This window comes from Neophocaena asiaeorientalis, unplaced genomic scaffold (genome assembly GCF_003031525.2).
Source record: "Neophocaena asiaeorientalis asiaeorientalis breed wild unplaced genomic scaffold, Neophocaena_asiaeorientalis_V1.1 scaffold54, whole genome shotgun sequence".
NCBI classification, from domain to species: Eukaryota; Metazoa; Chordata; class Mammalia; order Artiodactyla; family Phocoenidae; genus Neophocaena; species Neophocaena asiaeorientalis.
Genome location: NW_020174938.1, coordinates 2,728,193 through 2,752,316, shown reverse-complemented (window position 1 = coordinate 2,752,316; position 24,124 = coordinate 2,728,193). Strand labels below are relative to the sequence as shown.

At 54.7% G+C, this 24,124-nt stretch overlaps 1 protein-coding gene across 3 annotated transcripts in view; it reads left to right on the top strand.

Annotated features, from left to right (window-relative positions):
- CD276 (CD276 molecule) overlaps positions 1–22,597 on the top strand; it is a 35,660-nt gene extending 13,063 nt beyond the window's left edge. Inside the window, exons 2-10 of one of the 3 annotated variants that reach the window (XM_024761775.1) lie at positions 2,614–2,740; positions 4,960–5,307; positions 5,495–5,809; positions 6,424–6,762; positions 6,949–7,245; positions 10,883–11,017; positions 12,058–12,099; positions 13,463–13,498; positions 22,527–22,597. In XM_024761775.1, coding sequence (XP_024617543.1) covers positions 2,668–2,740; positions 4,960–5,307; positions 5,495–5,809; positions 6,424–6,762; positions 6,949–7,245; positions 10,883–11,017; positions 12,058–12,099; positions 13,463–13,498; positions 22,527–22,579 — 1,638 coding nt within the window. In that variant the 5' untranslated portion in view covers positions 2,614–2,667 and the 3' untranslated portion in view covers positions 22,580–22,597. Of the gene's footprint in view, positions 1–2,613; positions 2,741–4,959; positions 5,308–5,494; positions 5,810–6,423; positions 6,763–6,948; positions 7,246–10,882; positions 11,018–12,057; positions 12,100–13,462; positions 13,499–15,613; positions 17,008–21,521; positions 21,875–22,526 lie in introns of those variants that run through there. The other 2 variants (XM_024761774.1, XM_024761776.1) reach the window with 2 other exon arrangements.
- Positions 22,598–24,124: the final 1,527 nt, after the last annotated feature.

Below are 24,124 nucleotides of genomic sequence, written 5' to 3'. Positions count from 1 at the left end.
GGGGAGGAAGAACCTTCTGCTGACTCACTGGGAGGGGCAGTACATGCTGACTCCAGGGCAGGTCCTGCCTGGGGATGACAATTCCCCTTTGTAGAAAAGGTGGGCAACGTAGTATGAATGCAGCGTGAGGTCTGTGTGTCTCCATGGGGCTCTGCGTACTAGGCAGCCCATCTGTCCCACTGGTCACAGGCCATACTCTCATTCCCTGGCAACATCTTGTCTCTGAGATGTGTTTCTCCCTCCTGCCTTCAGCTCTGGGAGCCCAGCTGTCGGGGTGGGAGTCTCTTGGTGTCCTCGGTTCTGGTGTGTCAAGGGCTTCTCCCCAGGGAAAGCACGAGAGTGGGAACTTCCCTGAGTCCAGAGTCTAGGAAGGGAGTTGAAGGGAGCAAATCCAATGCCCACCCCTGCGAACCTCTCATCCTCCCTCTGGAGGGAAGGACAGCTCGACCCTTGGGGAACCTGATAGGTCTGGTCGGAAGAGAGGTGCTCCCTGACCTCCCCACATTCGTGGAGGTGGCAGGCAGTCCCAAGCGACCCTGGCAAGTACAACCCAGTGGCAGGAATTAGCTTGATGGATGAAGGAGAAGTCATAAGAAAGGTCTTGAGTACAAGGCAGAGCCCTGTGGGTTTACTCCCGTGGTAAATAGGGAACCATGAGAGGTGCCTGTGGGGGAAGGTTGTGAGCAGATTCCTACCTCAGGTCCTAAGATGAAACATGTAAAATGTGGGGTTGTCAGGGATGGACTGGAGGGTCCCAGGAGGATCACGGGAGTGCTGGTCGCACAGGTCAGGGTGGGAGACGGTGGGCATGGGCACCAGTGGGAAGGGTGAGGGAGGCCCAGGAAAGACAGGCCTTGGTTCTGTCTGGGGGTGAAAGAAAGGAAGGGAGACTCGGAATCTGGGAGTTTCTTAACCTTAGTCCCTGTGATTCCCTCAGTGGGCAGGCAAGCATGGCAGGCCGCTGCCTGCCAGCACTTCCTCTGGGCCGTGGTGGCCCTTGTAGGCAGGATGTGGTGCCCGCCAAGGGTGACTTTATGAATGGAGCGTGAAGGCTGCTGACTCAGCAGGTGGCAAGGCTTTGAGGCCGCCAGGTTTGGACCGGAAGTGTCTGGGAAGGAAGTGGCTGCTCAGGGCTTCCCCGCCGCGGACAGCTGGGGGTGGAGGATGTGCTGGGCAGGATGCACCCGGCTTGGCTAAGGGACTCCCTCAGCTCAGCTGCTGGGTGTGTGTGTGGGTGGGGTGGGGAGTGGGGTGCTAGGCTGGGATTGGGAGGGTTGAGGCTGGGTGCCTGTGACTGGAATTGGTGCTAATGGCTGTTGATGACATTTGCTCCCTGGAAGGGCAGAGAGGTGTGTCAGGAGGTGGGGAACTCGAACCCTTCTCATCTGTGCTCTCTGGCAAATTACATCACACTAACGAAGTCCCCTCCCTTATCTGGGCTTTAATTTTTTTCTTCTTGCAGAATGGGACCAAGTCAGGCAGCCCCGCTCCCTGGGTGGTTTTGGAGAATGTGAAACCTTTTGTATTTTTGTGAAATCGTGTTGGATAGCATGAATCGACCCTGGTGACGTGGTTTGGTCAGGAGGTGGCACAAACAATCAGGCAGCAGCTGTGGGACACAGGGAGAAGGCGGACAGCTTGGTGGGGCTGGGGGCGGGCAGAAGGGCAGCCAGGGCCAGGAGCGGGGCTGGACCCGGGGAGGTCTGGGCCTCCCTGGCTCAGGTCTGACGTGTAGTCACAGAAATACCTCACTCGGTCCTGACTCCGCTTGGGGGGGTCAGCCCCAGTCCAGGCCTCGTCCATTTCTGATCGGTCTTGGGTACTCACTACACACAGGTTAAACTAGCCAGTGTCCTGTCCCTTCAGCCCCGTACTCATATACCAGGCTGCCTTCTAGAAGTCTCACCTGGAAGTTCCTGCACAAACACTGCTCACTGTACGTGCCCTACACCGAACCCTTCCACATTCTCTGTCTCCGTGAGTGTCCCACCTGGTCACTGGGCTCAAAACCATGGACACCCTGACTGCTCCCTCTCTCTCTCCCCTGTCCTACCATGCTGTCGCTTTCTCCCAGACCTGCTTTGTCTCTTCTGTCCAGCTTTTCTCATTTATCCTGCACATGCTGTCAGAGTAATCTTTAGGAACCACAGCTCTGACCATATCCTTTCCTCTATTCCAGAACCTTCAGCGGCTCCCAGCTGCCTTTAGGATAAACTTTCAACCTCTTAGCCAATCTCTAAGTCTTATTCTCCCATACCAGCTGTTGTCTTGAGCCAAACCAATCCGTGTACATCCTTGGCCTGAGCAGGCAGACTTGCCTTTACTAGCTGCCTTGCCTCTCCTTCCTTTTGTTTGCATACCAACATCTTAGAAGGGGTGGGTCCCAGCTGCCCACTGCCCTGCTCCCCTGATCCAGCCTCCCCAGTGACTCACTCCCCTCCTGCCAGCATCTCTCAAAATATCCCTCAGCAGGGAGCCCTGTGCGGGTATAGGAGGGAGGACCTCCCAGCGAGCAGTTGCAGCCTTCCACCAAGCTGGTCCAGGGGAGATGAGGTGAGAGAGGGCCTGGGGAGGACGTTTTGAGACAAAGGCCTCGCTTCCTCTTCCTCGCAGGCAGGGGCAGCCTTCCACCACGGAGAGCCCAGCTGTCAGCTGCCTCACGGGAAGATGCTGTGTGGACCGGGCAGCACGGGTGTGCGTGTGGCCACTGCCCTGGGAGTGCTGTGGTTCTGCCTCGCAGGTGAGGGGAGCAGGGTGGGGCCTGGAGGTGGGGGAGGAGGGGACCATTCCCACCAAGCCTCTCTGTCTAGCAGGGCTGGGGAGTTTTTGGCTAACCTCCTCCCAATCTCCTCTCTGCCCTGTCCACCTCATTCCTACCCCTGGGATCCAACAGGCCACTTACTTTACGTTTTTTAGACTCTGTTTTCTCTTCTGTAAAATGGTAACGTGAGCACTAAATGTGGTAACGCTGTTTCTCGAACAAACTGTATGTGTGCTTCCTCCCCAGGGCCTTTGCACATACTGTTCCCTCTGCCTGAAACTTTCTGCCCCCGAATGTCTGCATGACTTGATCCCTTATTTCATTCAAGCCTTTGCTCAAATGCCACCTTCCCCAGGCTTTCCTGGCTACCTTGTATAAAATAGTTCATCTTCCCTCCCTTTCCCTGACCTTACTTCATGCTTCTTCCCAACATTTATCTCCACCTGACATATTATATGTTTGCTTGCTGATTGCCTGCTCTGCTCAAAGAGCAGGATGTATCTCCAGGGCCAAGATTGATGCCAGCCACATAGCAGGTGTGTAAATCTTCCCACACAGTTCTTGGCACAGAGTTAGCATTCAATTATGGCAGCTACTTTAATAACAACATCATCATAATTCAAATCCTAATCAGTTTCTGCTCTAAGGGAGAGTTTGCTTTCTCCCGCCAAGGGGTAGACAAAGTTGAGTGTCTGGTGCCATCTGGTGGTCGGAAAGAGGAAGCACCGCTTTACCCAGAGCTATTGATCCTTTGATTTCTTCAGACAAAGGGCTTTGCTTTGTCTGGGTGATTCCTCCGGTTTCATCCCCCAAATGCCCGATACAAGGGGCACCCTGTTGGTCTCCAACTGGAGAGCTGGCCTGTGGCACCTGGCATTGTGGCAAGAGATCCAATGCCCACTTAAGACCTTTAGAGATCACTACACACTGCAAAGATGATGATACCCACTCCCTGTATGTTATTCATGATGAAAATACTAACTATAAAATGCTATTTTTCTAAGTGTGAGAAACCTTTAATGAGTGCAGTATTCAGTTAGCTTTGTTTCGAGACTGTTTGATCTTCACAATTTTTTTTTTTTTTTTTTGCGGTATGCGGGCCTCTCACTGTTGTGGCCTCTCCCGTTGCGGAGCACAGGCTCCGGATGCGCAGACTCAGCGGCCATGGCTCACAGGCCTAGCCACTCCGCGGCATATGGGATCTTCCCGGACCAGGGCACGAACCCGTGTCCCCTGCATCAGCAGGCGGACTCTCAACTACTGCACCACCAGGGAAGCCCTATCTTCACACTTTTTGAGTGTGCCTGCTTTGCTGATGCCCAAAGCACAAAATCTAACCATTACCCAAGAATGGCAGTGCCAGGCTAGGGGACACATCTCACCAAAAGAAAAGCTATCAGGAACTCCTGCTTAATTTTCCAGGGCTCTAAAAGAAGAGCTGGACTGGAGGCAGAGGTGACTGGGTGGGAGGCTGCAGGGTAAATCCACAGGATAGAGGGCAGGGGTAGGAGCAGGGGAACCTGCCCCACCAGGCTTTTCTCTGGTTGTGTCATACTCTTTTTTCATTCCCTTTCAATCTCAGCTTAATATCTCTTTATGGAGAAAGTGGCTCACCACCATATTTAAATACATGGGTATTCTTTCTTTCTTGCATAAAAACTAATCATGTGTATTTAGGAAAAGAAAAGTGAAAAAGCACTTGTGATTCTTTCTCATCCAGAGAAAACCACTAATAACATTTTGGTGCATACTTTTTTAAGACTCCCTTTTTACAATTTATAAAGATAATATATATTTGGGAAATGCAACCAGCACAGACAGGTGTAAAATACCTGCCAGAGTTTTGAAGAGCTACCTCCTTGCTTTCTATCCACTGGCTTGCTTTCTTCCTTCATACCCCTAATCACATACTAATAAGATTTGTGTGCTAGTTTGTCCCTCTCTCCCACTAAGACGGAAGCTCTGTAGGAGTGTGACCTTGTTCTCCGTGGCATTCCTAACTCTTACCCCTGGCATAGTGGGTGCTTACTATATTCCTGCTGATTGAATTAGAACCAAAGGTAATAAACTCTTAGGCCTTAAAAAAAAAAAAGGGGGTGGACAGGGCCTGAAGTTAACCCGGAAGGGGAGGGGGACTAGGGAGGCCCGGAGTGTCCCGGCCCCTCCTCACCGTCCCACCCCACCAACCGCATCCTCAGGCGCCGCAGTGGAAGTCCGGATCCCTGAAGACCCCGTGGTGGCCCTCGTGGGCACTGACGCCACCCTGCGCTGCTCCTTCTCGCCCGAGCCCGGCTTCAGCCTGACACAGCTCAACCTCATCTGGCAGCTGACAGACACCAAACAGCTGGTGCACAGCTTCGCCGAGGGCCGCGACCAGGGCAGCGCCTATGCCAATCGCACTGCTCTCTTCCCAGACCAGCTGGCTCAGGGCAACGCATCCCTGAGGCTGCAGCGCGTGCGCGTGGCTGATGAGGGCAGTTTCACCTGCTTTCTGAACATCCGGGACTTTGGCAGCGGCAGAGCTGCGGTCAGCCTGCAGGTGGCAGGTGAGAGCCGCGAAGGGTGTGTGTGTGCCCTCCCTTTGGCACACCCCTCATACTTCCCGCAGCCCCTTTACCCACTGACCCAGGGCTGACCCGTGTCCTCACAGCCCCAGGCACCTTTCCCCTCCACTGTGTCCCGCTGCCCTTGCCTTACGTTGACTTCTGCCCTCTACCCTGTGCTCCCCTCCAGCCCCCTACTCAAAGCCCAGCATGACCCTGGAGCCCAACAAGGACCTGCGGCCCGGGGACACGGTGACCATCACGTGCTCCAGCTACCGGGGCTACCCCGAGGCCGAAGTGTTCTGGCAGGATGGGCAGGGTGCGCCCTTGACCGGCAACGTAACCACGTCGCAGACGGCTAAGGAACAGGGCTTGTTCGACGTGCGCAGTGTCCTGAGGGTGGTGTTGGGCGCTAATGGCACCTACAGCTGCCTGGTGCGCAACCCCGTCCTGCAGCAGGACGCTCATGGCTCTGTCACCATCACACCGCATAGGAACCCCACAGGTTTTTGTTTTGTTTTCTTAAATGTCCCCCTGGGGGTGGGGGTGGTGGTGGTCCTGTGTGCGGGGGTCACGGTATCTGAATCTAGCTCCATACCTTCAGTCTCTCGGAACAGTGAGATGTCTAATAATAATAACGGAAAAGATAAACCGGGTGCAGAGGCGGCAATCTAACCGTGGTGGGAGTGGGTGAGGGTGATGATTACAGGTCCTCTCAGCTCTCTGGGTCCCCTGACTCCAGGGCTCTGGAAACCTCTGGAGAGAATGGAGAAGCATTCAGATCTCAGAAGAGAGTGGAAGGATAGGAGAGGGAAATGGATCCTGGTGGAAAGGGGAGTTTTGCTAGGGCTGGAGGCTGCTCTAGGCCGGGTCCCCCCCCTCCCCCCGCCCCGGGGATGGACCTTTTCAGGCCAAGGCTAAACTGCTGTGATTCTTGTCAGAAGATTAGGGAGACTCCACGTCTGGAAGTGCTGAGGCTTAATCTGTTTTTAGGTCTGGGGAGAAAATGGGAAGATGGAATGGGACCTGGGGGTTGATGGAGGAGCAGGTTGCTGGGGGGTGGTAGCCCAGAGTGTCGGCGCCCCTCCTCACTGCCTGCCGCTCCAACCTCGCCCTCAGGCGCTGTGGAAGTCCAGGTTCCCGAAGACCCCGTGGTAGCCCTTGTGGGCACTGACGCCACCCTGCGCTGCTCTTTCTTGCCCGAGCCCGGCTTCAGCCTGGCACAGCTCAACCTCATCTGGCAGCTGACAGACACCAAACAGCTGGTGCACAGCTTCGCCGAGGGCCGCGACCAGGGCAGCGCCTATGCCAATCGCACTGCGCTCTTCCCAGACCTGCTGGCTCAGGGCAACGCGTCCCTGAGGCTGCAGCGCGTGCGCGTGGCTGATGAGGGCAGCTTCACCTGCTTCGTGAGCATCCGGGACTTCGGCAGCGCCGCGGTCAGCCTGCAGGTGGCAGGTGAGAGCCGCGAAGGGGAGGGCGTCCCCTCCCTTTGGCACACTCCTCATACTTACCGCAGCCCCTTTACCCACTGACCCAGGACTGACCCGTGTCCTCACAGCCCCAGGCACCTTTCCCCTCCACTGTGTCCCGCTGCCCTTGCCTTACGTTGACCTCTGCCCTCTACCCTCTGCTCTCTTCCAGCCCCCTACTCAAAGCCCAGCATGACCCTGGAGCCCAACAAGGACCTGCGGCCCGGGGACACGGTGACCATCACGTGCTCCAGCTACCGGGGCTACCCCGAGGCCGAAGTGTTCTGGCAGGATGGGCAGGGTGCGCCCTTGACCGGCAACGTAACCACGTCGCAGATGGCTAACGAGCAGGGCTTGTTCGACGTGCGCAGTGTCCTGAGGGTGGTGTTGGGCGCTAATGGCACCTACAGCTGCCTGGTGCGCAACCCCGTCCTGCAGCAGGACGCTCATGGCTCTGTCACCATCACAGGTAGGGGCAGACGAACAGCTGGGGAAGGATAGAGGGGGCCGTTGCCTTTTATCTGGACCCTGAGCTGGAATTTAGGTAGGCTTGGCTGGTCAGAAGACTTAAAACATTTTCATACATTTCAGGTGTTTCAGACTCTACTCCAAGAAGTCCTTAAGGGACTTGCTTTATCGAGCTGATAGGAATCATTTGTAGTGTTTGCCCTTCTAAGAGTGTCTTAGGTGGTACTTGTGCTTCTTGTACAGGGAACTGAGTACCTGCCTGGATCTGGAGGTGTGGGCGGGAGTTCTGGAGCAGCCACAAGGCATGGCTCTGGAGTGCTTTCCTACGGGAATCTCTCCAAGCGCTGGGAAGGTGTTGCTACATCACCATCTGATGCTGGGCACCATCTGACTGAGAGGCCCTGAGAGACAGCTGGGCCTCTCCAGGTGGCCATACCCCTCACCCCATCAACGTCAGCTCTCCTGATGGAGTTGAGCGGGACCCAGGCAGCCTTGGGAACAGCCGGGCTCTCTCTGCTGCCCCCATGTGGTCAAACACTAGATCAACGCCGCCCCTTTGGCAGTTGCCGGAATCTCTGGTTTTGGGGTCCTAGCCCAGACGCACTTCCCTTCCTTTAGTGCCCACCTGAGTGGCACTCAGGTGAAGCGGGCTCAGGCCCACACTCAGGCCAGGAGAGGCAGTCTTAATCCTTGTTTGGACCTCATTCTGGCTCCTCTGTCCCTCCTCATGGGCCACCTAAGCTTTCCCAGGGGTCTCCCCGCATTCTCTGGGGTCAGGACAGCACGTTCTGTCCATCTGGTTCTCCTATTTTCTCTTCCATGACTTCCACCCGACCCACAGCCCATGCAAGTCCTAATCCCCCTGGTGGCCAGTTTCTGCATAAGCCTCTGGATTCACAGACTTACTCCTATCTTCCTGTTGCCCCCACTTACATGGACATTACGTGGCCTTCACCTCTGCAAGCTCAGAGGCAGTGCCCATCACACTAGCCTTCTAGAAATTCAGGCTTATTCCTCCTTCTCTTTTAGGGTTTTCCTTCTGGCAAGGCTGTGTTCCCTTTGCCCACCCCCTCCCCAAGATTGATCCCACCCTCTTTCTGGAGACTCTCAGGTCTGTACTTTCCGGGGAGGAGTCACTGCCCTGGGCTGTTGGATGTCCCGAGGGGTCTCTTTGACCTTTTAGAGAACAGTATATGGTCTGATGTATCCACAGGAGAGAATCAGAAATATTAGATAGAGCAGGATTGACAGAGAATGTGAAGCTTTCAGAGAAGGGGGGGTGGTCAGAATGGGCTGGAGTTTCAGGAGAAGTCTCTAGGGACAGGTGGGAGTTGAGGGGACCCTGAAGGATTGGTGAACTCTGTGATAATTTGCACACTGAGCTGAACTGGATACTTGCCACACTGTGTAGAAAGGGCTTGTGAATATAAATGTGGTTATACTCATGTACCTGAAGATGCAGGTCTGAGCCCTACTCTGTCCTTGACTGGTGGGATGAGGGCAAGGCTGACCTGTGCTCCAGGCACCAACAACAGCCTAGAGGTGGACATAGCAAGAGCCCCTCCTCCTGGGTACTTCTGTGGCTCTGCTCTGTGCTTTGTTGCAGGAGCCCCACCCTGGGATCCCCAGGGGTTTCTTCAGTGTGCTTCATAGACCGGCCTCTCATGTCAGCTGCCATCCTCCTTTCCTGCTCACTGGGGACATTTACCCCACCTAAGAGAAAAATCTTTATTGAAAATTTCAGTAGCTGACATTTAAAGTGCTCTCATTTCACAGATGAGGAAACTGGAACCCAGAGAGAAGAGAGAACTTTCCCAAGGCCACAGGCTAGCACAGTGGCTCTGACTCTTTCGGTGATTAGACACCTCTCTGAAAATTGGATACATGATAAATGCAGTCACTTGCATTTAAGTTTTGAGGGTTTGTGGCCCCTCTAAACTCAAACACGGGGGTCTGTGGACCTTGGCTCCGGCAGCCTGCCGTGAGCAGAGGAACCGGAACCAGAATGCAACTTTTAGCCTCTCAGCCTAATTTTCTCTCCTCCCCACCACCCAGCCCCCTGTTTTTATGAGAGCAAGTCTGGCCTACTTTGGAGCCCTTGGCCTGTATTTTGCTTCAGGCAGCTTTGAGCCTTGTTAAACACTCTGGGATTGAGACTTTCAGTCCTCCAGCCTGGTCTCTCCCACACCTGGGGGAGCTGTATGTGGAGGGGGCTTTATGGAGCAAACACTGGACATGGAGCCTGGAGATGCAGGTCTGAGCCCCGCTCTGTCCTTGACTGGTGGGATGAGGGCAAGTCTGACCTGTGCTCCAGGCACCAACACCAGCCTGAGGGTGGACATAGCAAGAACCCCTCCTCCTGGGTATTTCCGTGGCTCTGCTTTCCTGCGGGGGCCCCACCCTGGGATTCCCAGAGGTCCCTTCCATGAGCATCAGGGACTGACCCTCCAGGCCCCTCGTATCAGCTCCTGTCCTCCTCCCCTACTCCTGCTCGTCAGGGTGATGGGTCCCTTTGCTGCCAATATCCGGAGCGGCAGCGTTGCCAGCCACGCCCGTTCAAAGGGACATTGGCTGCAAATCCCTGCATCTGTGTCACGGTCTCCACTGCCCAAGGGTTCATGGCACTGCTGTCTGCTCTGACAGCACCTTCTGCAGGAGCTGCCTTCCCCCTGGCTTTTGTTAGATTTGTTGTCTCCAGGGCCTCTCTCTGCTCAGGACCCCGCGTGGGTCCTGGGACTGGGCTGGAGGATGGTATGCTCAGAACAGCTGCTGGCCCTGACCCAGGCGAGGGTGGCTCAACTCCTTCCCTCTGCCCTGAGATAGCTAACAGGGGGGGCCCTCAGCGTTTCACAGAAACATTCCCCTGGCAAGTCTCCTCCTCTTGCGTAAACCCAGAGCCTTCACTCTGGCACCCTCGGTGTCCGCCCTCATCTTTACACGGGAATCGGCAAACATCTTCTGTCAAGGGCTGGATAATGTATATTTTAGGTTTTGTGGGCCACGTACCATCTTTGTAGCTACTGCTGCTGCTGCCTCTCCTTTTGTTGGTAACCCTTTACAAATCATTAACTCAAGGGTTGTACAAAAACAGGCCACAGGCCAGATTTGGCCCACGGGCTGTAGTTTGCCAACTCCTGATCTATAAGATGGGGGGGGCGGGTATCACCAGGTGGGACTGGGGTAATCAGGGAGGGCCTCCCGAGGAGGAATCATAAGCTAGATGGGGAACAGCTTTTAGGTGGAGGAAACTGACAGCAACGGTGAAGGGGCTGGAAGGAGCCTCTGCAGAGAACGGTTAGGACACCAGTTTGGCTACAGCAGTGGAATTACAAAGAAGAAGACTGAAGCACTATTCTCATGTCAGTAGGGAGCCATGGAAGGTTCTTGAGCATCAACCACAGACTCTTCAGCCTTCCCAGGTTGAGGCCTGTCCACGGCAGCCACGGCTGTCAGGGTTTAGAGGGTGTATGGTTGGGCAGGGAAGGGGCCCGGGAACTTAAGTAAGCTCTCTTCATGGTGTCGGGGCCCAGTGAGGGTAGGAGCCCCTGTTCACACCTTGGAGGCAGAGGGGCTGTCCTCAGGGCCACTGGGGGCCAGGCATGACAGTCTCTCTCCGTTCTCCCCATCTCCCCTCCCAGGGCAGCCCATGACATTCCCCCCTGAGGCCCTGTGGGTGACCGTGGGGCTCTCTGTCTGTCTCGTCGCACTGTTGGTGGCCCTGGCCTTCGTGTGCTGGAGAAAGATCAAACAGAGCTGTGAGGAAGAGAATGCAGGTGAGTGAGAGGGGGGTGTGCGTGTGTGCGTGTGTGTGTCTCTGGGTATGTTAGTGTGTCTGTGACATCAACGTGTCACTTTGCAGTGACAGAATGAGTGTGGGTGTGCAAATGCAGCTAGACTGTGTGTGTGTGTGTGATCTTGATGCTGAACATGTGTTGTGAACAAGTGTGAGCCTGCCCGGGAGTGTGCAGACATGGCGGGATGAGTGTGGGTATGAGTGTGACTGGGAGTGAGTGGTGGATGTGTGACAAGGGGATGGATGTGTCTGTGCAAACAAGCGTGACTGTGAGAGCCTGTGTCACATGGGAGTGTCTGTGAGTGAAAGCACATGGAACTCGCGTAGCACGAGCGTGGCTGCTTCGTGGGTTTGCTGTCACCGTGAGGGGGTGTGTCTGCTTCCAGGTGGGGCAGAGTCTGAAGCAGCCGCTGTTTGCTTGGGCTGGGGGGTCAGCAGGAGTTGACTTTGGTGATTGGTAGGTGGTTTGACCTTGATAGGTAAGTTGACTCTAGTGAGTGGTGGGTGAGTGAGTGGACATTGGTGAGTGGGTGAGTTGACCCTGGTGGGTGGTATGTGGGTGAACATGAAAGTAGACGGTGAGGGGTGGGAGATGACTGGGTGTCAGGAAGGAGAGCATATGTGAACGGAGAGGAGACTGGTCAGTTGGAACAGGTGGGTGGCTGCCTGTGTGGCAGATGGCTGGGCAGGTTGCGGAAGGATGAGGAACCATAGACGGGTGGGTATGCACGTTGGAGGGGGTGGCTGACTGGGTTGGTGAGTGAGTGGACGGTGGGTGATGAGGCTGGTGGATGGTGGAGGGGCAAGTAGATGGTCCTTGGCCAGGTGAGTGGTGGGCTCCAGGCTGGGGTCCCTTTCGTCCTGCCACAGAACTCTGCTCTGTGCTGGTCTCTGACCCTGTGTCCAGCATTTGGACCACAGACCAGGCCTGCTCAGCCCCATTTACCTGCTCTCGTGCTCCCGGGAGCAGAAGTTCAGTGATGAAAGTGGGGCTGAGGAAGTTTTGGTTCACTCTTCCAGGCGCTGAGGACCAGGATGGGGATGGAGAAGGATCTAAGACGGGTAAGTCTGAGCTAAGAGCTGACACTGGACAGGGGAGAGGACTCCAGCATCTGGAGGGGCCACGTTCACTTGAAGGTTTGAATGAAGTGTGTCCCGGGGACTGAGGCTCCCAACCTAGGTGCGTCTGTCTTTGCTCAGTGTTAGACCTCAGGCAGGTCTCCCAGGTGCTGATTCGTGTCTCCTGCCTCTGCCTTTACCCGCCTACCAGGCTACTCAACCCTGAGGGACCTGCACTGTGGAGTCTGGTGGCTTCCTAGGGGTGGAGTGAGGGCTCAGGAGACAGGGCAGCCTGGGTTTTAGTTCCAGCTCCAGCTCATATAAGCTGAGTGGCCTTGAGCAAGTCACTTTGCCTCTCTGGGTCTCAGTCTCCTCCTAACTGCTCCCTTCATAGGTTCTGTGGGTTAAATTAAATGAGATCATGTATCTAAAGGGCCTAGTGTCATACCTGGCACCTGTAAGGGCTCCATACTTTGCAGTCCTGTTATTAGGACTGTATTATCAGCCTGACACAGTCCCACTCTGCTTAGAGGCTGTGTGACTTTGGTCAAAGTGCTTTGTTCCTCTGGGCTTCAGTTTCTCATCTGTAAAATGTCGTCCTGCCCTGATGGCACCAGAGGGCCATTTTGAAGCTATCTCGAGTGACTTTGCAAAGGGCATGGCGTGAGCCTGGAGCCCAGCGGGGGCTGGAGGCCTCACTGCCTTCTCTTCCCTGGGCTTCTTAGCTGGGGGAGGCAGGTTCCCACTGAGCCATTTGGGATGGTGCCAGTTGACACAGCTTCCCCCCAACACCCGCAGAAGGAAGGGCAGGAAATAGACCCCTGGGGACTGCTGTAAATTATGTCAATTAATTCCCTGCCTTTGGTGTCCCCGGGTGTGGCCAGTGTGGAGACAGCCCTGGGATCAGGCCTCATTTTTCATGCTCGGAGGCAGGTATAATTGGCAGAAGGGAGGGAGTGGGGAGAAGAGGGAGGCTTAGAGAGCACTGGGTCCCAGTTCTGCACGATCCCAGGCCCACTGGGGGACACTTGCAGCCTCCTTCAGTGCCTCACTTCACCCTATTTGTAGAGCCAGCTCAGCGTACTCTCACATCTCCAGCTCGTAGGAGGGCCGGGGAGTTGTTCCCATTATAGAGATGCAGAAAACTGAGGCCCTGTGACAAGCCACAGAGTGGAGCTGGGACTTGGGATAGCAGCCGAGGGCCCCTTTTCTGGTGCTGTGATGTTGTGCTCACCCTCTCAACTGTGCCTTCTCCCAGTTCTTCTCGCCTTTATGTCTTCCTTGGCTCCTGTTTCTCTGCCCAACACCCTACCCCACCACTTTTCACGGTGCCCCCCTCACTGTGTACTCCTTCCTTTTTTTGCAGCCCTGCGGCCTCTGAAACACTCTGAAAGCAAAGAAGGTAAAGACACGTGGTGTTTGAGATCGTGTGTCTCTGCGTTTGCGCCTGTGTTTGAGATCGTGTGTCTCTGCGTTTGCGCCTGTGTGTAGGAGGCTGGGGAGGGTTGTTGTTGATGGGGGTGATTATCACCCTTCACTGCTGCCCTGAGGCTCCCTCCCCAGAAGAGCAGCCTCGATTCCCCCCTGTTGAAATGGCAGAGAAACCAAGGTCCCCGCTGCTCTAACAGGACGCAAATATGATAGAGGCTTAACCAGGACAGGAGTCGAGGTTGTCTTAAGGCCACTGGTGCCCTGGAACCAACTTCCGCTACCTGGTTTCTGTCTTCTTCCACTCAAAGCTTCCAGCCCCAGGTCCGGAGTAGCTGCTCCAGCTCCCACAGCCCCTCCAGAAGTAAGGGGGAAAGAGGAGAGGGAGGGGACATTTTCTTCTAGGGCTTGACTAGAAATAGCTCCCGTCACTCCCGTTTATATCCATTTGTCAGAACCTAGTCACATGACTCCTAACTCAAGTGAGGCTCGGAAATGTGGTTTTCAGCTAGACAGCCACGTTCCTGGTCCATAGTCAGTGGTTAGTAAGTATTAGCAATCATTATTATTTAGATTACTGTAACATCAGCAGTTACATTAGCAAGTGGTTGGTTGGAGGTTAGTTTAGTTTGAGATTCTTCCTTATTAAAAGTAACCAAGAGGGCTTCCCTGGTGGCGCAGTGGTTGAGAGTCCGCCTGCTGATGCAGGGGACATGGGTTCGTGCCCTGGTCCGGTAAAAAAAAAAAAAAAAAAAAAAGTAACCAAGAGCCATACCTACGTATGTGTGTTTGTGTGTAAATATGTGTGTGTGTCTGTGTGTGTGTGTCTGTGTGCGTGTGTATTTTGAACAAACTGTTCCTTGATGCAGACTTGTCATTAAATATGAGTGGCTTCCAGCTAGAAAATCAAAGGTTTTGGGACCTTCATTTTTGGCCAGAGGTTATGGAGCCTTAAATAATTTTCAGGTTGCCTTGTTGTCCCTGTTAGGAAATAAACTTTCACCAAGTCCCTGGAGGCTCATCCCTGCATTTAGCTTTTCTTTGGGAAGAAAGGAAGGAAGGACATAGGCCCTGTGCTCAGGAAACTCCCAGAGGTGGGGGGCAGTGGGGCCCTCAGAAACCTGTGCAGAATTCATGATAAAAGCTGGGTGAGGGGGTCTTAAGAAAGGCAGCATCATGCAGAAGAAAGAGCCCCCTAGGGGAGACCTCGCTTTAAGTCTCTGCCCATAACCTTCCAGGGGGGTTCCTGTCACACCTCCCTTACGAGATGCCAAGGGGCCAAATACAGAAGTGCTCCGTAAAGCAAGTCCTTCAAAATGCTGTAGAACGTTCCATGGCAGGAGTGGAGGCCTGTGTTGGGGTCTGGAGGGATGGAGATAAATTATCCACCTCCCCGTTGTCCTGAACCAAATGAGGCATAGAAGGATCGAGCAGATGGAGATCAAAACGTCAGCCTGGGTGTGTGGAGCAGGGGGCCGCCTGACCCTGCTCCCCAGTGTGGCAGCCTGGCCCCCTGGTCTCTGGCCAGGCTGGACAAGCACAGAGGCAGTCCCCAGAAGGGAGAGCTACTCGTCCAGGGACAGATGGAGCCCAAAGGATGGGAGAGGGAGGGGCAGGGTCACACATGCCCCGGTCCATCTTCTAAACTCTCCGTGCAGGTCAGGGAGTGGAGTGAGGCCAGGGGTGTGAATCTATGGGGTGAAGAAGATGGATCAAAGGACAGGGAGGGTGTGGGGGCAGAGTTGGGAAGGGAAGAGTGTGCCAGACAGAGGGGAGGGTTGTGTGCAGGGTGGGTGAACCCCTGGGGATTGAGAAAGAGGCTGGCGAGGATTGGGCAGTCTCCCCCAGGCACCCTCGTGGTCTGTCTGATGCCCAGCTCCTCTGTGTGAGTGTGTGTGTGTGTGTGTGTGTGTCTGAGCCTCGAGGGCAGTGATGCAGGGGGCTGCTAGTCAGACTGCTGGGCCCTGTCACATATACTCTTCCCCTTGAGTATGTGACCACATCCCTGGAGTTCTGGCACGCTCCCGACAGTAGAACTCCTGCATTTAATGCTCTCCCCGCTTTTTCTCCTTCCCATCATGAAATGCAGATGATGGACCAGAAATAGCCTGACCACGAGGACCAGGGAGCTGCTGCCCTGCCCTGGGGCTCCCACCTCTGGCTGCACTGGGGCTTCAGTGTGAGCCCTAGGCTGGGGGCTTCTCTGCCCTTAAAAGATGGCTTCTACTCTAGCGGGTCTACTCATTCTGCAAAGGACACGATACATAGACCTCCCCGCAGCCTTATTTCTCCGATGGACATGATTCCCAAGTCATCCTGCTGCCTTATTTCTCCAGTGACATGATACATAAATCATCCTGCCGCCTTATTTCTCCAATGGATATGCTACATGGACCAGCTGGCTGCCTTTTTTCTTCAAAGATGTGATACACAGTCACCAATTATCACTTCTCAGCCTTTTCTCCCACCTGCCCGTAATTCTGTCTCCTCTGACAGGGCCACTGCAGCCTTAGCATTTCCTCGAGTCTAGAGGCTGCTCCTGCTCTGTCCCTAAAGTTGGCCTTTCCCCTGTCCTACTAAGTGAAGACAGGGCCCCTCCCCCAGGCATGCAGACATGCAGGTACACGTGCTGGAACACGTGAAGACCTCCCCTGGCCCCGTCTCTTCTGTGGCGCCCTGGGCTGTGCCCTGTGAGCCCCACCTTCTGCCCGCCCTCCCCACGGGAAGCACGTGCTGGTCACACTGGGTCTCTGGGCGGCTGTGTGGGCCCCCTTGGGGTCAGCTTCTGTCCCTCTGCTTTTCCTGACTTCCCTTTCGTTTATCCACTCAAGGAATGTTCACTGAGCATCTATGGGGTGTCAGCGCTATGTTAGGTGCTGGGGACCCCACATGAGAAGACAAGCCCCTCCCTAAGGAGCTTGCCCTTCAGCTGGGAAACCCGTGAGGAAAGAGTGGTTGTGAGGGGCTCCTGCCTGGCTCGCTACTGTACTCCTCTCCTGTACTGCATTTCCCTGGATACCTCACTCCCATCCCATCCCTAATCCTTACCCAGAACAGAGGGTGGGGGCAGAAACCTGGAGAGAGGGACAAAGCCTCTCACCACGACTGGAGAATCTGATGGTTTCCAAAGTGTCTTTCTAGGCATGAGCAGGGGGGCAGGCGGCCAAGGCCTGACAGACCCCGGGAAGCTGAGAGCCGCAGCACAGGGGAAGCCTGGGGCCTCTCCTCGCTGGCTGGAGCTTGGGGGCAGGGACAGCCCCCTCTCCCACCATGGTGCTATTCTGGGGCTGGGCAGCCACTTCCTGGCTTGTCTCTGGCCGGTCCCCAGCCTCCAGTGGAGTAAACTTCTGATGATCTGATGTCCTCTTGTTGACATCCCTCCCTTCACCAGGAATGAAAGATGTGGGGATTTCTAATTTAAATATGGGACTCTGAGGAACTTTGTTAACTGGTGGTGTATTTTGGGAAAAATAAACGCCTTTGTAGAAAGCTTTTTCTCTGCAAAATGTGCGGCAGTAGGGCGGGCAGCGGGACTTGGCAGGAAGGGTTCCCTTCTGGACGTTTGAAGCCTGGATCTCCTTACTGTTTGATACCTGGATCTCCTTACTGTCACTGTCCTTAAGTCATGGGGTCTCCATGACCCCCTCTCTAGCCTCAGTTTCCCCCTTGGTAAAGTGATGTTGGCTGTCCAGAAAGCCAGGCCCTTTGGTCACTTTTGGGGGCTCCACCCTGAAATAGCTTTATCTCAGAAGACTAATAGCTGTGTCTCAGAAGACTCAGACCTCAGGCTTGTTTAAGGGCTAATGCCCCCATTTCATGGATGGGGAAGCTGAGACCCAATAAGAAGCTGACACAGGAAAGGAGCTCTGTGTGCTGTTCTTGGCTGACCCAGTGGAATGGGCACCAGGCCCGAGTCAGAGGTCCGGGTCCAGGACCTAGTTCTACCCTGTGATCCTGAGCTGGGCATTTAGCTTCTCTGGGCCTTAGTTTTCTTATATGAAAAATGGGCCTGAGGTTTTCACCACCTTCCGGCTCCAAAGACTGGGAAGAGGGGTTGAATGTGGCAGGCGAACAGTTTCCAGAGAACCGGGTTCAGGGACCTGGGAGCCTGCAGAGTGCACGGGGCTCATGTGCCCCGGGTGCCAGGGTCTCAGAACTGGCCAGCCAGTCAGTCCCCGAGCTCTGCAGGCCCTGGGGCAGCTGGAGGAGACCGGGCTGGGGGTCAGGACACTTGACATTTTTTTTCCCAGCTCTGCTACTATCTTGTGACCAAGTCCTTCATCCCCCTAAACCTTCATTTCCTTATCTATTAAGAAGGGGTGACGAGTCCTCTTCTGAAAAGTATGTGGCATTCTTTACAAACTGGGGTGCTTCTTCTAAAGTCGATGACCCTGGGGATGAGACCTTGCTAGAAGTCCCACCCCTGGTCGTCTGGGTGGGTTTTAGAATCAAAAGCCTTGTGCTGAGGCTCTGCCTTTGCCCCTTATCTCCCCCTGTGCCCTTGAGCGTGTTCTCACCTCACCAGGCATCAACCCCACTTGTAAGGTGGGGACAACAGTAGTTCTTTTTTCATAGGATCGTTGCGAGGGTTGGACGAAGCAGGAAGAAGACACTACAAACTGTAAAGTGCTGGGCACGCGTGACGGCTTATCTTGCCCTCCCCGCAGTCGGGCTGCACACGCTTGCTCCCTCTGTGATTTTGTAGATGGAGGACAGTGACCCAGAGCAAGCTGTCTGAACCGCAGTTTGCCCATCAGTAAAACAGGCACGGTAACCGGTGCTTTTTCTCTCTGACAGGGCGGCTCAGACATGATGCTGTATCAAATACTCAAGGGAGGGATCCGGCAGGTGTGGGACTTCCCTGGGGGCTGGAGAGTGAGGAAGGTGGCCACTAAGTCCCCTGGTGACTGGGGCCCCAGAGAGCAGTACTTTTAGCTGCCTTCCTGGGCAAAACTCCAACTCCTGCGTTTTAATGGAGAAATAATTCTCACAGTGTGACAAGCTGTAGCCTGCAGGTGTCACATCCATATTAAAGAGGGGACAGAGCAAGGGTTCATTTTCCTGGCTTGAGGTGTGACCAGAATTCACCTCCAGGACCATATGTAACCAAGGCTGTGAAGACCAATTAGTGGCCCTGACTACTCAGGAGGAGGGGACTGGGTGTATGTGTGGGGGGGTGCCCTACCTTTCTCTACCTGCTTGCTTCCTCTTCAGAGCACTCTGCTTCCACTCACAGGCAGGGACGGCACCTTCCATGGGGCCTGTTCAGGGAGAGGCACCTGACCTTGCTCATCCCGGGAGGTGGTTGCCAAGTGGGATGCTGCTGGTACCTGTGGGCCAATGAGCAGAGACCCTGGCAGATTCTGAGCTGGGCAATGGCCAAAGATCTTGATGCAAGGCCCAAGTCTTAAACTGAGACATGAAGCCAAAGTTTGCTCCGAGGAATCCAAAACCCAGGCCTCCAAGTGCAGGGCACTCACAGAGGGGCAGGAGCGGAGCTGCCGTGAAGTGAGCAGCCGTAACGTAGAGAGCGTGGGGGGGGCAGAAGCTTCAAACACCACAAACGCAAACAATACGGAAATGTATAGAGTGGCTGTGTTTACCTCCAGTCCCCCCACTCAGAGGGAAGCACTGCTAAGGGTTCGATAGCCTTCCAGCCTCTTCCCCAGGCTTTTCACACATTTAGAAAAATGAAGATCGTACATACGGTTCTGCAACTCTTTTTCTGTTTTCTTTACCATTTTCTCAAGTCAGTTCTCTTTCTTCCCTTTTTTTTTTTTTTTTTTGCGGTACACAGGCCTCTCACTGCTGTGGCCTCTCCCGTTGCGGAGCACAGGCTCCGGACGCGCAGGCTCAGCGGCCATGGCTCACGGGCCCAGCCGCTCCGCGGCATGTGGGATCCTCCCGGACCGGGGCACGAACCCGTGTCCCCTGCATCGGCAGGCGGACTCTCAACCACTGTGCCACCAGGGAAGCCCCTGGGTTGCCTTTGTAGCCAGTCCCTGTGGCAGCAAGAACTTGTAAATGAAGAACACTTAGGGCCACTAGCAAAATGGATTCTAGACAGGGCAAAAATGGTGCTGAGAACTGCCGCCCCAGCCAGGCTCTCAGGGACTCCGCCACGGAGCCCAACTCAGCAGCAGACAGGGCCTGTGGGCCTCTCTTTCTCCCCCACCCGCCCTGCACCACCTTCCCCTTCATCACCTACCTTGTGGTGGCCCCGCCTCAGTTCCCCAGGAACTAGCGGTCTTCGTGGTTCTGGGACCCCAGTCTTGGAGGTGACTGCGTCTGCCTCTTGCTGGGTGGGGCGGGAGCAGCCGTCTGAGTGTGCGCTGGGCCTTGGGCTGAGCCCTGCATCCTGTACCCACCACACCTGACCACAGGAATGGGGCCACGTTCATCAGCATCTCACTGGATGCAGGTGCCTCAGGGCAAGTTAAACTCCCTGCACTTGTGTCTGAGGGTGTTCATGACCTGGCCATTTGGCTCCACCAGCTCCACTATTTCACCACTAATGAGGTGGTGCTCATTAGAGCATAGGAAGCACTGGGGCTCGTGGGGCGTGCACATCCCAGCCCTCAGAGACAGAGGGTCTGCGACCTTTGTCCCCAGCCTTTCCCCAGCACCTGAGAAGCAAAAGAACCCCCTCCCCTCAACTTCCCTCAGCTCATATGGTTTCTTCACCCCTATTGTCCTCCTCTGGACATGTTTCATTGTTGTCCCTTTCAGATGGAGGCCCTGCCATGGATCAAAATGTTTCAGCTCACAGTAGATCAGCCTCTCACCTCCTTGATCCTTGAGCTCCTAGTGATACAGCTCCAGATCACATTCGTCCAATGATTCTCAACCCTGGCTGCACCTTAGAATCACCTAAGAAAGTTTTATTAAGAGTAGTGCCTGGGCCCCACCCCTAGAAGTTCTGATGCAGCTGTTTGAGATCATTGCTAAATATTTGATGTGCGTACCCCAGGGGCTCCTGCCTAGCTTACAAGTTAATGAGAAATAGGATTCAGAGAGACAGCCCTGAGCCGAGGCTTTGGAGACCAGGCACATGAGACAAGCCAGCTGTTCTCAGTGATGACTGAATCAGACCAAAGGGTATTTGTTTTCTCACTAAAGGAATCACAGACAATACAGGTGCAAGAAAGGTTAAAGGAAGCAATCTTGTTTAGTGTGGAGAAGAGAGGGGCCCTATTCCCTGTGTTGTGGGACCCAGAGGAGAGCAGGAGCCCTGAGTTCCTACCCTTGGTCAGACCAGGCACCCAGGCTCCAGGGAAGTGAGAAAAGATGGGGTGTCAGGGATGATGACTCAGCCCCCTTCACCTGAGGACAGGAGAAACGGGGCTCCCTCCTCTTCCACTGCCTCCCCTTCTCCCTCCCTTGTCGCCCCAAGGCCTCCAGATGTGCACAGTCACATGGCAGGTTCTGGCTCCCTCCCTCCCTCCAGCACCAAGAAGGGAAGGACCATCTGTCCTGCTTGCTGCAGCCCAGCAGTCTGTGCGCGTGTGCCAGGCTCAAGGAAGCGCCCTTCACGCTCTTCCTGTTTTGTTTCCTCCCTGCCTCAAACTTGCTTCTGCCCCAGGATATTCTGTGGCCTCCATGGTTCTGCAGACCTGCTCTATCCAGAGTGACAAGAGTATAGCATCTTTCCTCCTCCACTGCCTTCCACTACCCTCCTGCAAGGTCTCTGGCCTCTAGTCCTTCCTCAGTCTTAAAACTTACCTATCTGGAGTCTACCCGTCTAGTCGCATGATTCACAGACTGTCAGGCTCCCAGGGTCCTAGTCTGCACCCTATCCCATTCCCTTCCTGCCTCTTGTGTTTCAATATCCTCTCCTAAGCGGTTCCTGCAGAATGTGACCCCGTTCTCAGGGTGCTGGGAGTAAGGACCAACATGTGTCTCTGCCAGCCACTGAGCTGACATTTTGCCTTATTTGCTAAGATAATTTAGTGTAATTTGTTGCTAATGAATGAACGCGTTACTTCTTGTTCCTATAGCTTTCATAATTACTTTGAAGTCCACGTGCTCACTGGTGACAGCTTCAGCACACATTCTGAGAACCTGAAGCTGGCCAGGTTGCAGAGCAAGCTCAGCCTCCTTGGGTGACCACGCTGAGGGCTTTGGTGACCGGGGAGTCACGGCCAGGGTGCTGATTTCCTTGGTATCTCCATCCAGGCTGCCCTTCTGAGTGTCCGCCTGTCCACTGCAGCTGGAACGATCTGGGTCAGCCCTACAAGACAATGTGCTGGTGGCCAGGGACTCCAGACCTGGGGCATTTGTGGAGTGGGCTTGGCAATACTGGGAGAGGAGCCCATTTTGCTCTGTCTGGAGGATGGGTGATGAGGGAGAAGGGGACAGAGGTGATTGACGGAGCGGAAGAAGTTGTATACATCATATTCAGTCCTGTTTATAAAAGCCTTTGCTCAAGCTCTTCCTCCACTGGGTCTGCCCTCTCTCTTCTCTGCCTATGGAAATCCTATGTACTCCCTCCTGTGTATCCCCCTGGATCCCTGACTGCATCTCGGTGTTTCACAGCCATAATAAAGCCCTGGCTCCTTCGCTGCTCTCTGGGAGTTCATATCCTCCCTAGAGCAGGTCTGGATTTCCCTCACCCAGCCCAGAGCACAGAGCAGCCCCCGTCCTCTGGTACATTGCTGGCAGGGAAGTACCCAAACCACATTAATCCAGTCTCTGAATGGAATTCAGACTGAGGCTGAAGTTTATTTCTGCACCATCCCCGAAAAAAGGATTTCCCAGCAAATGAATAATGTAAATGAGGCTGCCAAAGGGTGCTTAACCTATTTAAAGGAATAATCTATTTAAAAAATCTCTTAGACAGCACCTATTTACCCAGAAACAATTGATATGGTAATTGCGAGTCATTCTCTTTTTTTATTTACCAGAGAAGTTTCCCTAAGCTTCATGTTCACCCACTCCCAAGCTCTGTGTGGGGAATGCTACCGGCTAACCCTTGGGGTGCTGGGTACTCTGTGTCCTTGCAGGTCACAACTGCAAACTGAGGTCAAGAGCAGTACCCCCTTCCCTGGTTGACTGAGATGAAGAGAGATCGCCCAAAGGACAGAGGCTTCATGGCTGTCACCTCACCTGCACTTCTGTGATGTGAATGAATAGGTCTGAACAGATGGCCTCAGGCTCAGCCCAGACCAACAGAGAGGGGATAGGCAGTCAGACAGGGTGTGGCAGGGGTGGAGGGGTGCGGGAGGACAGAGATGCGCATGGGGAGGACTGCTCATTGCTCAGCTGAAGATGGCAGTAGAAGGAGCTCCAGGCTCGAGGGGGAGGCAGCCATGGCCCCCTGGGTACCAGCACTGCAGATCAATGTAATCCCTTGGCCTGCAGATCAATTCTGCTTTCTCAGGGTTTAATTGGCTTGTTGGCTTTGGCTTGCGGAAGAGAAAGAGGCTCTTACCCAAGGAGAGGAGCTGTGTCAGAGGCAGCCATGGCACCTCCATCCCTGCCCCACCCCCACAGAGGGATAATGGGGCAGGAGACACCATTCTTACCCCTTGCCCAGGTCCCTGAGCTGGGTTCTCCCTGCCCACTGGAGTGGGGCAAGGCTAGGCTGAGATGCCTGGGCTGAGGGGCTGCTGGGGATGGTTGTCTGGCTCTGTGCACCTGCTCTGGCTCTGTTGCTCCTGGTCTGATGTGGCTCTGGATGGGTATGTGCATGGGGAGAAGGGAGTAGATGCAGGAGTCGGGGGGAGGAGAGTGAAGGACAGCATCCACAAACCTGGGTACCTCAGCCTGCCCAGGAAGGGACCTCCTACCTCTTTCCCCTGTACCACTGAGTCAGAGAAGGGGAGCAGTTGCCCAGCAACTCAGAGCAGCATTCAGAGGAGGGCTCTTGCCCCAGCTCAGCGCTGGGTCCATAGGACTCTGTTATATTGCCTTCTGGGGTTCAATCTGAGGACAGGAACATGGCATCAGAGCACCCACCTTCACAAGGCAGGGAGGGCAGCCCAACAACGTGGGCTTCTCCTCTTTGCAGGCCCCAGAGGGCCAGCTCCTCTGAGGGAGCAGATGTTTCATTGGTGGTGGTGGCAGTGGCGGCTGAGACCTCACAAGCCATCTCTCCTCCCAGCCTCAGCAGCCTCTTCTCTGATCTTGTGGTTTTCCTAATAAACACATTTAAAATATTTACGAAGGAAACTTCAATGAAGCAACACAACATTACTCTAAAATGATTTTCTTCTTCTAACAGGTAGCTTGGGCATGAGCGCTGATTGCTAAGCTCCTAAAGGCAGACCGCTCAGGGTGAAGCCCCAGGGTTGGCACTCACGGCTCTCCCTGAATGAGCTAAGCGGTGGTGCTCCCTTCCCTCTCTCGGGGGGCCAGGCCTGGTGGCCGATGAGGAGGTAGGATGGTTTGATAGGGCTCAGGGGCTGGACTCTGGAGGAAGGAGTCGACTGGATGAGGCTCTGGGACAACTCCTGATAGGGGAAGAGCCTGAAAACTGGAAGTGTCTCTGGAACCATGGACAGCCCCTCCAAGCTTTGCTCCTGGGGGGCTGAGAAGCCCAGGGGCTGGGAGCTAGGACTCCTGGGTCCATGCCCCACTTTGTTGATAGGAAGGGCTCTGC